Source organism: Lichenostomus cassidix, chromosome Z (assembly GCF_008360975.1).
Source record: "Lichenostomus cassidix isolate B80296 chromosome Z, HeHo_3.0, whole genome shotgun sequence".
In the NCBI taxonomy this organism is placed as follows: domain Eukaryota; kingdom Metazoa; phylum Chordata; class Aves; order Passeriformes; family Meliphagidae; genus Lichenostomus; species Lichenostomus cassidix.
In genome coordinates this window covers 17210164-17224466 of record NC_139511.1, presented here as the reverse complement: position 1 = coordinate 17224466, position 14303 = coordinate 17210164, and the positions used below count along the sequence as shown (strand labels likewise).

Genomic DNA, 14303 nt, shown 5'->3' with positions numbered 1-14303 from the left:
CTTCTTGTAAATGGAAGGTCTTTAAGAAGAACTTGACTCACGTTTGCAGAGTTTTCTGGTTCCATAAAGCCCATAAATGGACAGATGATGAAACTGGTATCTCATGGCTATAACACAGGTATTATACTTGGTCTACTGCTACACACTAATGACTGGATATTGGAAGAGAAACTGTAATCTTGCATCTTCTCTGCTTTCTTTGCTCTGCATCTTGTTACTTGTGCAGTGGTAACTCTGTAGATAAACTCTTGAGTGCAAGTCTGGATTTTATATATTTCAATGTCCCACATGTTACAAAAAATAATTTCAGTGTTGCCATGGTTTAGGAATTATATTCTCCAATTTAGAAACCATGCTGCCACTTCCCTTCCCCTGCTCCAACTGGAGGCACAAAAGGCAAAGATCACAGTTTGAGATAGGAGTAACTTATTGGAAACAGCAAAGAAATAACAAAACAAACAGTAACAGCAACAAAATTAACAATAAAAAGTGTTAGAGGAAGAAAAAATCATTTACAGTGAAAAGGCCCTGACAATAAACAATACCGGACTGTTCCTTCCACCATATTTTCTCTACCAGAAGGAATTCCTCCTCCTCTAAAGAGTCCCTTGCCTCTGCAGCTATGACATGAGGTGGTATCAAATAACCTCAGGCTCCTGTGCACATCCCCTTCAGCTACTGCGAAAATTAACTCTGTCCTTGCCAGAACCAAGACAAGCATTTTAGATTTAAGAGCACTGGGCCATGACTGCAGGCAAAATAACAGACACAGATATCCACTTTTTAAAATGTCTTATATACAATATTCAGATCGCCCTGATTCCTCAAGCATCTTTTAAGTATTCCTCAGACCTATTATGAAATGAGAATTGCATTCAGCTTGGATTTCACTGCTGAAAGCCCTATTAGAGTGTTTGGGCCTGGGAGTGACCTCTGCATCCCCTGGCATCACTGCCTGGGTCTCTCTTACAGACTGGGGCACACTAAACTCTTGGCTAAGGTAAATGGATTTTTGAAGAGCTATTTCTCTGTGAGGCTCAGGTGCTTGTCTTCATTTAGGATTCATATTCATGAACTTTATGCTGGAACAAGATGCTTTACCTTTTCATTTAAAAAAGAGATAAGGGCTCCTTTCTTATAAAACAGGGCCAGCACAGACTGAAAAGGCGGACTGTTAGATGTTCATTTTCAAGGACTTACAGCACTTGCATGATGCAGGGGAGGACCCAGTCAGATTATTTCTTATTTACAGATCTTCAAACATCTTCCTTCCTTGGCCACCAAAAGAAAAACTATACTCAGAGATTTGAACCTCCATCTATGATTTTCAGGTCAGTTCTGTGGCCACTGGACTATCAGAATGCAAGAAGAAAAAGGTACTTGAACCACAGACTAATTCAGCCACTGCCTTAATTTGAAGTACATGTAATCCTTTCTCCCATATATTCTTCAGTCTCTAAATATCTTCTACTCAGGAACTTTATGTGCTCAATATGATCTCCATGTATTTAGCAGTCCTTACTGGATTTCTCTTCTGTAAGCTTGTCTAGTCTTGTTTGAATTCATGTAGCCTTTTAGCTGACATCATCAGCTTCTTTTAGACCGACCTCAGCAGCTTTCAAAATTTTGTTCTATTACACTACTTATTGAACGAAAAAAAAATTATTTTCTGTTTATTTTGAACCTGGGATCCTGCTAAATTATTTTGTTTCTCCTGTATATCTTGTTCTGGGTGTGACAGCAAACAATTGATTTCTGCTCACCCTTTCGTTGCACTCATAGTTACACAGACCTCTATAATTTCATCCCTCATTTGTCTCTTCCAGACCCAGTAATGCTGGATTACTTGGCCATCCTTTATGAGGTAGTCATTCCATGCCTTACCAACTTCCCCTCTAATATCCTTTTCTAAGATGTATGTTTTAGTAGTGCTTTTGTTTTCAGTAATGCAGATGATTAAATGATATTATATCTTCTAACCCTGCTCTGGGATAGTTTTATTTCAAAATCAAATTAATAGCATGTTTTCCTGCCTACATAAAACATAGTTTAGCCACAGCTGAATCAGGGGCAGTGTTAGAAGATAATGTATAAGGAGAAGAGTGTTACACCTGTGTAACTGATGAAAATGACAACTCACCTGACGTCTGTTATTCAAATAAAAGTGGAGTTTTCAAGGAGTGGAGTACTCACTGTTTCATAAGTTTTGTGTATATCTGACAGTATATTGCCCTAAAATATTTATTGGCAAAAGTGCTATGAGTTAAACACAAACTCTGTCCTCGAAAGCTCAGCTCAGCAGTGTTCCATGAAAGCATATACACACCACAGCAGATCAATAGACCCAAAAATTTTTAGGACTGGTGAATTTGAAGGCTGGCAACTTCCACTAAATTACTATATTGCTTTTGTCCTCTGTGAAGGTCTGTCTGTAGATGAAGTGTCTTGTTTCATTTAAAATCCATGTCAATATTGATGTTGGTCTCAATGAAACTAGCTTGCCTAGCCAGGCCATCCTGAAACAAAGCTTGCTCCTTTTCTGAATGGCTCACAGATAATCCTAAAGTCATGGTTTTCACTGAGGAACTCAGATTTACTATCCCATTTTGTTCTGACAACTTGTGCCCTAAAGTTCTGCTTTAAGAGCTGAAATGAAAGCATAATTGGTGCCTCTAACTGCATCAGTTATATTTTATTACAACTGGATAGAAGATCTCTTTTACAAAACTTATCATACAATGATTTGGGTCAGAAGGGATCTTAAAGATCATCTAGTTCCAGATGGGACTTCTGCCATGGGCAGGGACACCTTCCCCTAGATCATGTTCTTTAACGTCCCATAAAGCCTGGCCATGAACAAATTTGCTTTAGCAAAAAAAACAGAAAAAGAGAAAATGAACACATCATACGTTATCTCTTTACTTTTTAATTAAGACTTACCAAAATTACTTCATCTCTCTTTTCAAGAAGAAAAAAAGGAAGAGTGAGACTGGCAAGAGAAACACATTTCCAGATCAACTTATGAGAACAAACAAAAAAGTGCACCTTTCTGAAGTGACACGGATTCTTTCATCATTGGAGGAGTTGAATCTGTCGTCCTTTTCTCTGAAATATTCTTCTATGCACTGCTCTTCAAAGTCATGGACCTTTTTCAATTCATCCTCAGTTATGAAAAGTTCTGTGGAAAAAAAAGAGAAATATGAATTTGGCAAATACATGTGAAACGAACTACATTCTTATTTGTGAAATTCATGGACTAAATGTTCAAAAGGAAACTTCAAATTTATGTGGCATTTTGATTTGAAAGCAGATAGATGCTGCTAATTACCAAATTAGTGGCTTTAGTTAGGTATGGTTCTGGAGATAGAAGCACTTAAGCAGGCAAATGCTGAGCAAACATAAATGTATTTTGATCGCATGAGATCTAAACACAGCTGCTGGTCAGGTCCTGGACAGATGGCAGAAGCCAAAGCTCACCTGTAACCTAACAGATATATAATGAGATTAGCAGACTGCTAGGAAAGAGACTGAGAATACAGGGATCTGTCTGATGAGGCAAGAACTAATATCTGCAGGAGCAGTGTGATGGGAGTGGAAGGAGAGTGGTCGGGTTGTGTCTCCAGTGCCACATGTGACTCCTGCTCCCTCCTCACAGAGAAGTGGGCTGTGGCATGGGCTAATGCTGGGAAGAGATGCATACCCCTTAGCTCCCTGCCTCTGGCACACACACTGGGCAAGGTGGAGATATTCTGCCTTGAAAAATTAGATAGCGAAGAGGAAAGTGTTATCAAAATAATCTGACAGGTTTTCCACCATGGTTATGGAACTTCATTTAAAGCATGTTGAGAAACTGCCCCTCCAATGTAAGTCAGAGTCAAGGAGCAAATGTATATACAAAATTGCTTTTCACCATTTCTCAGCTTATCTAGGCAAAAAGTGTGTTCAGCATGTATGTGCTGTTTGCTCAAAAAGTAGGAATGCCCTCTCTGTATATATAAAAAAAAAAGCTGGAAGTGTGACAGAGTGAGAATTCCAGCAATAACTGACCTCCAGTAACAGCAAAACAAACCCCTTTGCTCTGAAGGAACAAACTGGGCAGCAACCTCAAAAAAGTTCCAGAAAAACACAGCGTCCTTAACATTCTGAGGAGAATGAAGGGTTGGGAAAATCAGATAAAACTAACTTATTCAGGTAAGATTCTTGCAGGCAAAAGCTGTTATTTTTGTGGGAAAGTTATCAGTGTGCTGGACTTTGACTTCATGCATGTCAAACACTAGACATTATGAAAGGCATTGGAAAGTCCCCTCTGTGAATTATCTAAGCCTTACTCAATCCGTAGTCTCTCTCATCTGGGTCACTTTCATGCTTCTTCCATCTGCAGCAGAGGTGCTGAAATATCATCGTCATGTGGCTGAAAATGATCAGAGGTGGTGGGAGAACAGGTCTTTCATGGAATGTCATGATGAGCTGGTACCTTTGAAACTTCCACACTTGGTTTGATATAGATTTGACTTCAAAAAAGGTGTTGCTAGAAGGTAAGAAGAGGAAAATAGTATCAGACAGAAAATGGTTTTGGAAACTTTGCCAAAGATACTATGACAGCGTCATAATTAGATACACTTCACTAATATTGGCAAATATTTCCTTGTCACAAAAACAGGAAGCCAACAAAAGAGTAAGTTTGGGCCTGGGCAAAGCACAGTGGTAATCAGCCTTTTTAAAGTACCTTATGACTGTGTATGTCTGTGCTGTACAACCCCTGAGTCTCACAACAACCCATTGAGATGGGGAAATATTTTTACTCTTGTTTTCCACATTGGGAGTGAATGATGCCATAACTGAACTTTTTTTGGCTTCTTTGCCCTGGTTCGCATTAGGTGTCTGTCCTTGGAAATGAGCACAATGTGAAAAACTTGGCATTTCTCTTGTTTTCTGGAGACAAGCCTCTTTCCCTCTCCCCCTGACATCATCAGAAAATGTCTCTCAGCAAAAGCCTTCAGCTCAGCAGTCATTGTAGGCTGTGAACAATGTGCATAATCCCCAAGTCTGTACTTTGCAATGTGTCACTCACTTGAAAACCGCAATGAGGAGATTCACCAAGAGGATGTTTGCTACCAAGAGGTAACAGGCCATGATGGCAGGAACGATCCATGCTCCTGTCTTGCAGGGAGGTAGCTGGATTATTTTGCCATCTTCTCTGGTTTCATTTTGACCACAAGGTGCTGGGAACAAAATTTAAAAACAAAAAAATGCAAAATGGGAATGAATCTTATTTTTTCAGTAGTTTTTGCAGAAATATTGAAATATTTATAAAGGCCTGCCTGTCAAGGCAGTATCTTCCAAATAACAATGGCATTGACATTCTCCCCAAGAAGTTTATGCTTGCTATCACGGATTTTACATGCTGCAGTTCTTGTTATTGTGTGTTATGTGCCGTGGATATCAAGGTATTTCTTTCAGAAATTGCAGGAGACATGCCTGGTGTGAGTAAGCTGCCTGTTTGCATACATAATACAAAATACTATGGTACTCTGGTGGTAATTAGTGGCTGTGCAAATGAAATAATTGAAATGTTTAATATCACAAAAAAGCTTGCATATTATGTCTTTAATGGTGAAAACCTGGTCTATTTTATTGATTGAGTGGGATGTGATAAACAAGGAAAAGGAAGTCCATGAAATAAAGAGTAGACATTTATTGCTGTGCACTGCATTGTCTCAAGCCGCTCTAGGACATACTCATAACAACTTTCTGCAATGAAGGAGTCTTGACTGCCTGCCTAGAAACAGTGGGGGAGGTTATCAAGTCTTTACTGTACCAGGTAAAGGGACATGTATGCAGCAGAGACACCACCTGTTTCTTCCGCAGATGCATTGGAATCAAAATGTTCTCAGTACTAATGTTGTACAACCGAAGCAAGGGGAGAGAAAACATGGTGAAACAGTTTTCCCTGCTTGTGTTTTAATATGCCTTCATGGGCAGTGATGGGTAATCTGCATTTGCAAGCATGGGTTCAGTTTACGTCTTTCTAGCCTCAGTCCTAGTGATTGTATTTATCTCCATATTCAGCTCTTCAGAAAAATAACTGCAGCAGCTTACATACACAAGCCACCTTACTAAGTCTTGCTCAGCAGTACAGCTAGCTTCCCCTCATCCTCATCAAAAAGAAGTGAGGAATTTCCAAAGTGCTCAGCACTGTCCCAGTTCCTCCTGATATCAATGGGGGTTTTCTACTGACTTCATGGAAAATGACGTTTGCTGATAACATATGTAAAATCTCATTGTATGGCAACAAACCCATATTTCCAGTACCAACCATTGCATTTTCTCAAAAAAGTCTTTCTGAACTTGGTTCACTGACCTCGAAATTCAATTGTGGATGTCTGTACTGGCACTCATTATGTGTGATTTTGGTACTTTGTTTTGGGCACTACATATAGATGCTAGTCTATTACATAGATAAATATTGTAGCCATATGGGATACAGGACCACATGACCTCTCCAAAAATATTCAACCCACTGAAAAAAGATTTACAAAGTCAAATAGAAACAACACTGCTTTTTAGCACCAGCTCCATTGTATCTGGACACAGGGTATCACCAATCCTTCCTATTTACAAAAACACATTGTATTACTGGAACACGCTAAGAGTACGTAATTCTTCATTTCTCAGTAGCATCACTTTGCAGATAATTTTAAGGCAGTGCTAATTTACACACTGCTCCAAGCAGTGGTTTCATTTAGACATTCAAATGCCGTCAATGAGCTGCTGTGAGTGTGGGGCTCTGTGCCCTCAGCCTTCACCCAGCAGAGATTGGATTGTTCAATACCTCTTGCTATCAGCACTCAATGTGAGACTTACATCTCTGTGTGGAAACATTAACTTGCTCATATATTGAGTCAGACCTATAAAGGTCAACACAACAGGATTTTACCAGTGATGGAACAATCACGGTTATCAGTTGATGAAACCTGTTGCCCTTTTTTGTGCTGAAAAGAGAAGAAATAATATCTCTTCAAGTAATGAGAAAAATTTTGAAAAGCATTTTTCAAACCTTAAATCAATGAGATCAAAAACTCAGCTCCAAGTCTGGTTACAATTCTATTATTCCATTTTTCCCCCTAAAAACCATAGAATTTAATCTGGAAAAAAATCAGCTAAGAAGACAAAAGATATTTCTCCAGCTCCACTTGCTTACAACAATCTTTGTTGGTTTATGCCCCCCAGTGATGGCCAAATTAGATTTCCTATGCAGATATGTTCCTACAGTCTATTCTATACACCCATTGTGGTTCAGCTTGTCCTGAAGCTTTGCAGAAGTTTTTTTTGAGTTGTGTTGTGGGTGCAGTTTTTAAATAACATGGGATTATCCATTTCTTGCCTTACTTTATGGAGAACGAAGCCACCACTTAATTGTCACATCTTCAGCTGCATGAGAAAATGTATGGCCTGTGTCCAAATGCAGAAGTCTTTGTTCCATGGCACATCACTGAACATCTTCTTCCATCTTTAAACTGTAACACTTATTTTAAAATATTCCCCACCCCCACTATCAATTAAAAGTTTCATTAAAACAATTACTCAGAGGAAACCAGACAGAGAAATTTCTCTCTATAAAAAAGGGCTGAGGACTCTGTCAGGAGGACTCTTTTTAGATAATGAAGATACTTGTTTACATTTAGCAATTTGGATTCTGTTTGTACCTTTGAGAAGATTTGGCTCCTGGGAGAGTTGGCCTCCCCATCTGCGTATGCAGAGTGCCAAGCACACCTTGTCTCCTTTCTACAGTAACCTGGGGTAGCTCACTTCCCATTTTCCACTCCATCTGCATGTTCACCTGCATGGCTGCCAGTGCAGTGGCAGCTGCAGAGCTCACAGTTCAGACAACAGCAGCTGGTTCCATCTGCAGGCTCACTGACGAGCGGAGCAGAACGCTGGCTGCATGGTTCATTCATCAGCACGAGTCTCATCACCAACCCTGTGCTGCTTTCCCTTCAGCCTCACTCCAAGCAGAGCACCACAGTGCCACTTCCCTTGGATGGGCACCAGTGTCCCAGTGCTCCCACTGAGGGAATGCTAGGCTATCCATAAAGCCAAAGGTTTCACTTGCTGAGTGCTCTGCCTCATGCCTGAGGAATCTGCACTGCCTTTCATGTGAACATCATTTGAACATTTTAATTATTTCTGGAGAAATGAAGTAATTTTTGTAAACTATGCAGTAATATACTGTAATATATTTCAAGGCACAATATTAATATATGCAAACTTAACTCATCTGTTTTACATTATAGCCTTGCTTTAACAAAAACCACAGAATACTTAATTCTACTGAAAAACTGAACCACTTTGATACACACAAGCCTTTGGATAAAGTTCTGACATTATATCCTGGACTTAGGCTTTAGAAAACAGTAAATAGTTGGAGTTTTAATTTCAATTATATGCATTAATTTCTCTCAACATTCAGACATTGCATCCTAGAAGTATATATACTTTTTTCATCCCTTGTTTCCTTTTTCACAACGTCCTTCTATGCTTATTTTTCCTTCCTGACTCCCACTTACAGTTTCCTGCTAGGCCTTTCCTGCTACATACCTAACCCTTCCTCTTTCCTGGCCAGGAAAAGTTGCAAAGCAAACAACTGTAACTCAAGTCTCTGTGGGCTTCGGGCCTAAAGTGGAGGCAGAGCTCAGGAAGAATCAGTTTTCCTGCTCTAATTGCTGTCATGACACAGGCACTGTTCACTTTTGCTGTGCATTGGGTGGAGAGCTTGGCAAAGGATGCTTGGGAGTTTCTGCGTCATGACTCTTCCTCAGCTGCACCCTTCCAAAGCAGGTGTGGGAAATAGTGCAGACACAAAAGTGCATAACTGAACAGCTCTGTCACTGAATAGCCTTTTGCCTTTGATGAAAATTTCTCATATAAAAATGGATACCACTTTTACAATATAAGCTGATTTGTTTGAAATCACAAGAAACTGAGGAATGTTTTCCTGTGTCCACAATTCTAAATAATGTGGAAACAAATAAGTGCAACCAAATAACAAACAAATTTTTTTTTCCAATTCAAGTCTGGATATTTTTAATGCACTTTCATTACCCTGTTTATGAGTATATAGGCACCTTCCAATTTTGACCCACAATGAACCCAAAGGACATAAAAGTGTTCTATAATTTTTGAATCAAATGTCTAAGCAACCATTCCAGCTTACCAGGCTGGTAAATATTGAAAAAAAACCCCAAAAATATTGAGTGACCTTCCTAGGGTTGTTCACTTCTTCACTGATGGAGCAAATACTGAAATCTGTGAACTCCGTATTTCACAGAATTGCTCTGTTTATCAATAGAAACATCGAGGGAGTTGAACAGTGTCTTATTACTTCAAAAACATTTCTTTAACTACAGCATCCTGACCTTACATGTTGCTTCTTGCATCTAGATCACATTAAAAGTGACCTTGAAGGGGCTCTTCAATCTGCTGGCATTTTAATAATAATTTATAGTAAATTCCTGTATTTTTCTTGTTCACTCTAGCACTTTCTTCTTCCTCCTATTCTCTTCCTCCCCCCATTAAAAACAGCCAACCCATAGAATCCAAATTACAACATCAGGAATACTAGAAAGGGTAATACTGCTGCAATCCAGCCCAGAGAGACTATCAAAATGGTTTGTAGTCTGTGCAAAAATCTTTATCTACTACCTTCATCAACAATGTTAAAAATATTGCCACAGGTATGATTTATTCTATTTTGTGCAAAGATGCTCTGTTTGTTCTAGTTTCAGAATGGTCCATGCAAATGACAGGTCTCACAGGAAGCTCCCATCGAGTCATGAAAAGCATACAACCTGTAAGATCATAAGGAGTTTTGTATATAATTTTCATTCATACTAAGGAATTGTCAAGAATTATAAATAAATAAATAAATATCAGATTAAGAAATTTAAATAATTTTTAAAAGTTTTTTGTAGTAATTATACTTTCCTCTGAAGTTCATTGAATCATTAATATTGGTGTATAATTGTCTCTTATCTTCTGAAACAATTGCATTCTTGATACTTGTTTACTTGGTATTCCTCCAATACACAAGAAAGAGGAAGAGGCCTGATCTTTTTCTCTTAAACTAGGTAGGTCTCTTCAAAAAAGAAGTAGACACAAGAAACAAACACAACAGACTGATCTCCAGATTCCAGATGGTAGGTGAAGTACTGTCAGCTGGTAAAACAATCCAGATGGAAATCCGGCATGTCAGACACCAGGAAAATCTGAAAACCTTCCCAAACCAAAAAACCCAAAGCCATGTTGCTTACAGCAGGTTCAATTGCTTTGCCTTCTGAGTACAGGAAAATGTGAGGTCTGATATCAATTTTCTACAGATGACCACCATTTCCCAAGATGCCATTTATTTCCTCTATCGGTATGTTTTTTTACCAAGCAAACTCACCTTTCCTCTTCAGTATTTCTTACATCCTTATGTATCCATAGAATTCTGGACGGGCAGATAGTTTTGTCAGGTGAAAACAAAGTTGTTCTTTGCACATGAGAATTGTGTTATGATTTTTTCTGGCTAAAACTGCCAACAGTAGTGCCAATGTGAGGTGAACTGAGGGAAAGATTTTATAGTGTTTGTGGGAAATCCACTTCTGGACAGGCACTCACTAAAGCAGTCTCATGGATCCCTTCAAGCAGCACAAGGCTCAGATGGGTTTGGAAAGACAGCCTAAAAGTGAGACAGTTACACGTGCCATCACTGGCTCCCTGATCAGATCCTCCTTCCTCCCCCAGCTATCAGTGGATAATAATATATCTTTACTTAACTACATAATTGATATCAGTATAATTTTTTTCAATTTATCAAGTTCTTCTTATTATTCTTTTCCTGAAATGTATTAATTTTTCATTTCCCAACCTTTAAATAATTAATAAATTTGATTAGCTTACTGCCTGCTTTCAATTCTCTGGTCTAAGCCTTTGTCTGAATCCCAGGAGTTGCTAAGTGGGGTTTTCTGGGCTCAAGTCAAGGTGGTTTCAGTCACTGTTGTTGTTTCACTTGGACTGGTATTTTGATTGGTTGCACTTTTCCATGAGGTAGCTTGACTATTCCTTGATATTTACATACTTCCAAAGACTGTTTCGTGTAATTGCTAAAACTTCCTGGGTAGACAATATGGCATGTGTAACCTTCTGTCAGTGCCAGATCAGCTAAAAAGAGTTGGCTGAATAGCTGGATACAGCTGTGGAAACAATATGGTCTAATAAATCACGATTGCACCTGCTTTGTTTATAGATCATACTCTATTAATTTCCTGCTCAAAGACCTGGAGGAAGACCATTATGATTGCACTGTGATTATAAAGTCTGTCTTTTCTAGTCCCCCATTCCCCAAGCCCATATGGAGCTGGGCTATGGGCTTCATGGACAGCTGGGAGTGAAAGGGTACCAGGAACTCAGGATGTCTCCATTGTCAGCAGTGGTCACTCTTCCATGTGTAACTGTTTTGGGTTGCTCCTCAGCACCATTTTAGGCATGTTCAGAGGTTCTTACTTCTCACAAGCTTCATCCAAGAACGCCTTAAGCTGGCCATTCTCATTCTAGATCTTTTTATATGAAGCACCTGCTTAATATGACAAGATTTTTAGAAAGTGGTGGTCATGTTGTGAACTGTCTGTCCGAGAGGAACTACTTAGAGACTGGTTTTGCTGGTTTTGTTGAATTTACCTGAAAATTTGAACACAGAGCTAAAACATTTAGCTAAAAGATTTTTACTCCCCCTCCCTCCTCCTTTACAACTGATTCTTAGTCAGGAATTTGCAGGTATGTATTATTTATGTTCATCACCGATAATAAATACCACCACTGAATAATGTGTTCATATTCCCAGAAGTGAGGATATAATCTGTCCTCACTTCTGAGTTGAAGATGAGATCACATGCCAACAGGACACTAACACATACTCCAGCTAACACACTTTTCATTAAAAACTTATATGAATGCAGAGATTATGGGTAAAAAATGTAAATATATATGACATGCACTGTTTCAGAGCAAGGCATTTAGCAGTGTGTTGAAAAAGAAATCATAGTAGACCCCTTGGATGAGCAGGCTGCCAGCTGAGAAGATGGGTCCAGACACTGTATCTGGTCAGCCTTAATGGCATGCTTCACAAACAAACAAATGAACAACAACAAAAAATAGATAAAAGTATTTTAAAAAAAGAGTAAATCAGAGATGTTAGAGTAGCATACATTTTTGTACATTTCTCAGATACCAGGATAATTTCCAGGAGAGTGGCTCAAATCAATATACCACGATCAGCACTTTTGCTGAAATCCAAACTTGCTAATAATGTAGCAATATTAAACACCAAAATATAAACAAAATCACAAACCAACCCTTTTGTTTTGTTAAAATAATACTGATCAAAAAAGAATGTGGTCTAAGCCATAAAGTTAAATTGCTGTTTAGATGTAGCATAACAATTTTAGAACACGTGTATCTTATTTGAGAAAGTACAAACACTGTAGAACTCTAACATGAGTACCGTGGCTGATTTAGCTTAGAACAACACGGAAAATATATATAACAGAAAATGTTCAAATAGTGAAAAAATATGAGACTACTAGTAAAGCCTTCCGGGTGTCCATTGGATCATAACATCATCACCAACCATTGCTCATGCTCCCAGTCTATTCCACAGATAACATTTTTGAGATGACTGAGCTCAGACAAACATGACATACTGTACATATTTGGTGCTAGGAGAGTGGCAGATACTAATTCATTTCATCATCTGCCTCTCAGAAAGGAGGAAGTAGGTGCTGCTTTTCATTTTGACATCATCACTTTTGCTGCAACTCCGAGTTTCCTTGACACAAGCAGAAAAACGTCTATATTTAAAGCTGGAGTTGAAGCCACCAGGATTTTGACTTTACCTAAGCTTCAGAAGTAATTACTCTGCATCTTTTTGCATGGTTTAAATGACACACAAGACTATTCTCAAATCCTCAGGCAAGGGTGTCCAGCCTGCCAACCTGTTTTCATACTTAAATACCATGCTTCATTCTTAGGTTTCCAGGTTCTAAACTGTAATCAGCCCTCCATTAAATAAAATAACAAGAACACTTTATTCAGCCAATTGCCACATTTGTTACACTATGGTAGTTACTTACTACAATATCAATAAATGGCCACTTGTAGAGGGACAGACAGAATTCTGCTTGTAGAAGGAGGTCACAGTTTAATGGTACAAACCTTTATTCCTCTAATATGCTTTCAGAGTAAGATGAAGTTTTATATCCCCAACCATTATACCTTTGGAATTAATGAATTTTTAAAAATAAAAGAAAAGGGAAAGGGATAAAAATGAAGGAACTGGGTAAAAAGCGAAATGTAGTGAGAAATTTTGTAATTATAGGTATTTGCTTATGTTCTTGCATTCTATGCTGCCTCCAAAATCCAAGGGTCAAAGTAAAGATAAAAAAAGGAGGTTTCATCTGAATCCACAATAATGATTTTGTGCTAGCCAGGAAGAAGAAACAAACATGAAATTGTTGAAATATCTGTCTTGAGATACGTATACATCTATCTATCTGAAACTACATTAAACTGGGGGCATTACTGGTGATATAGATACATTTACTACGTATAACCAGCTCAGGAAAAATCAACATCTTTTTTTCATTCTAACTTTGTCAATACTGAACAAGCAGCAAGTAAATTTTGGAAATACTGGCCTTTCCTAAGATGGTACATAGAATAAAACAAAATATCCTGAACAGATCTTTAATAGAAGCCATCTGCCACTGAAAAAGGTACTGACTTCCAAATTCTGCCAAGACTTACACATAGTTATGTAGGAATGATGAACATCAGTTTCATGACAGTACTTTCAAAAGACAACATTGTTTGTGATTCTTAGTTTGTTAATCTACATTTTTCATGACCAGCTCTCATTTAGTGGTAATGCAATGAGTGGCACCAGAAGATTTAATCTAAATAGAAAACCAGCATTTTTCTGATCACCTGCCCAATGAATCCTGAGGATATAATATATTTAATACTGGCTCTTTTCCTGTTTGCATTGGTGTGAGCAGTCTTGCCATCTAATTATAAATGTAACAGTATTTTAATAATGGACCTAATGTCCCCCAGGAATTGCATCAGAGGGTTTAGCTTAAAGGCGGCATTGAGTAGGTAACAGAGAAAAGAAAACTCATCAGATTATGTCCTCATGAAGTACAGGAGCTGAATAGTCTAACCCTCCATTATTAGACATTATGCTCAGTATGACGTTAGGTAAAAAC

The 14303-nt window shown here is 38.4% G+C and overlaps 1 protein-coding gene across 3 annotated transcripts in view; it reads right to left on the bottom strand.

The window, feature by feature from the left end:
• Window positions 1-14303, bottom strand: part of TRPM3 (transient receptor potential cation channel subfamily M member 3) — a 263950-nt gene that overhangs the window by 13412 nt on the left and 236235 nt on the right. For all 3 annotated transcript variants that reach the window (XM_085043571.1, XM_085043568.1, XM_085043569.1), the window contains 3 exons: window positions 5072-5222; window positions 4329-4528; window positions 3046-3178 (listed from right to left, as the gene is read on the bottom strand). In XM_085043571.1, coding sequence (XP_084899697.1) covers window positions 3046-3178; window positions 4329-4528; window positions 5072-5222 — 484 coding nt within the window. The remainder of the gene's footprint in view (window positions 1-3045; window positions 3179-4328; window positions 4529-5071; window positions 5223-14303) is intronic.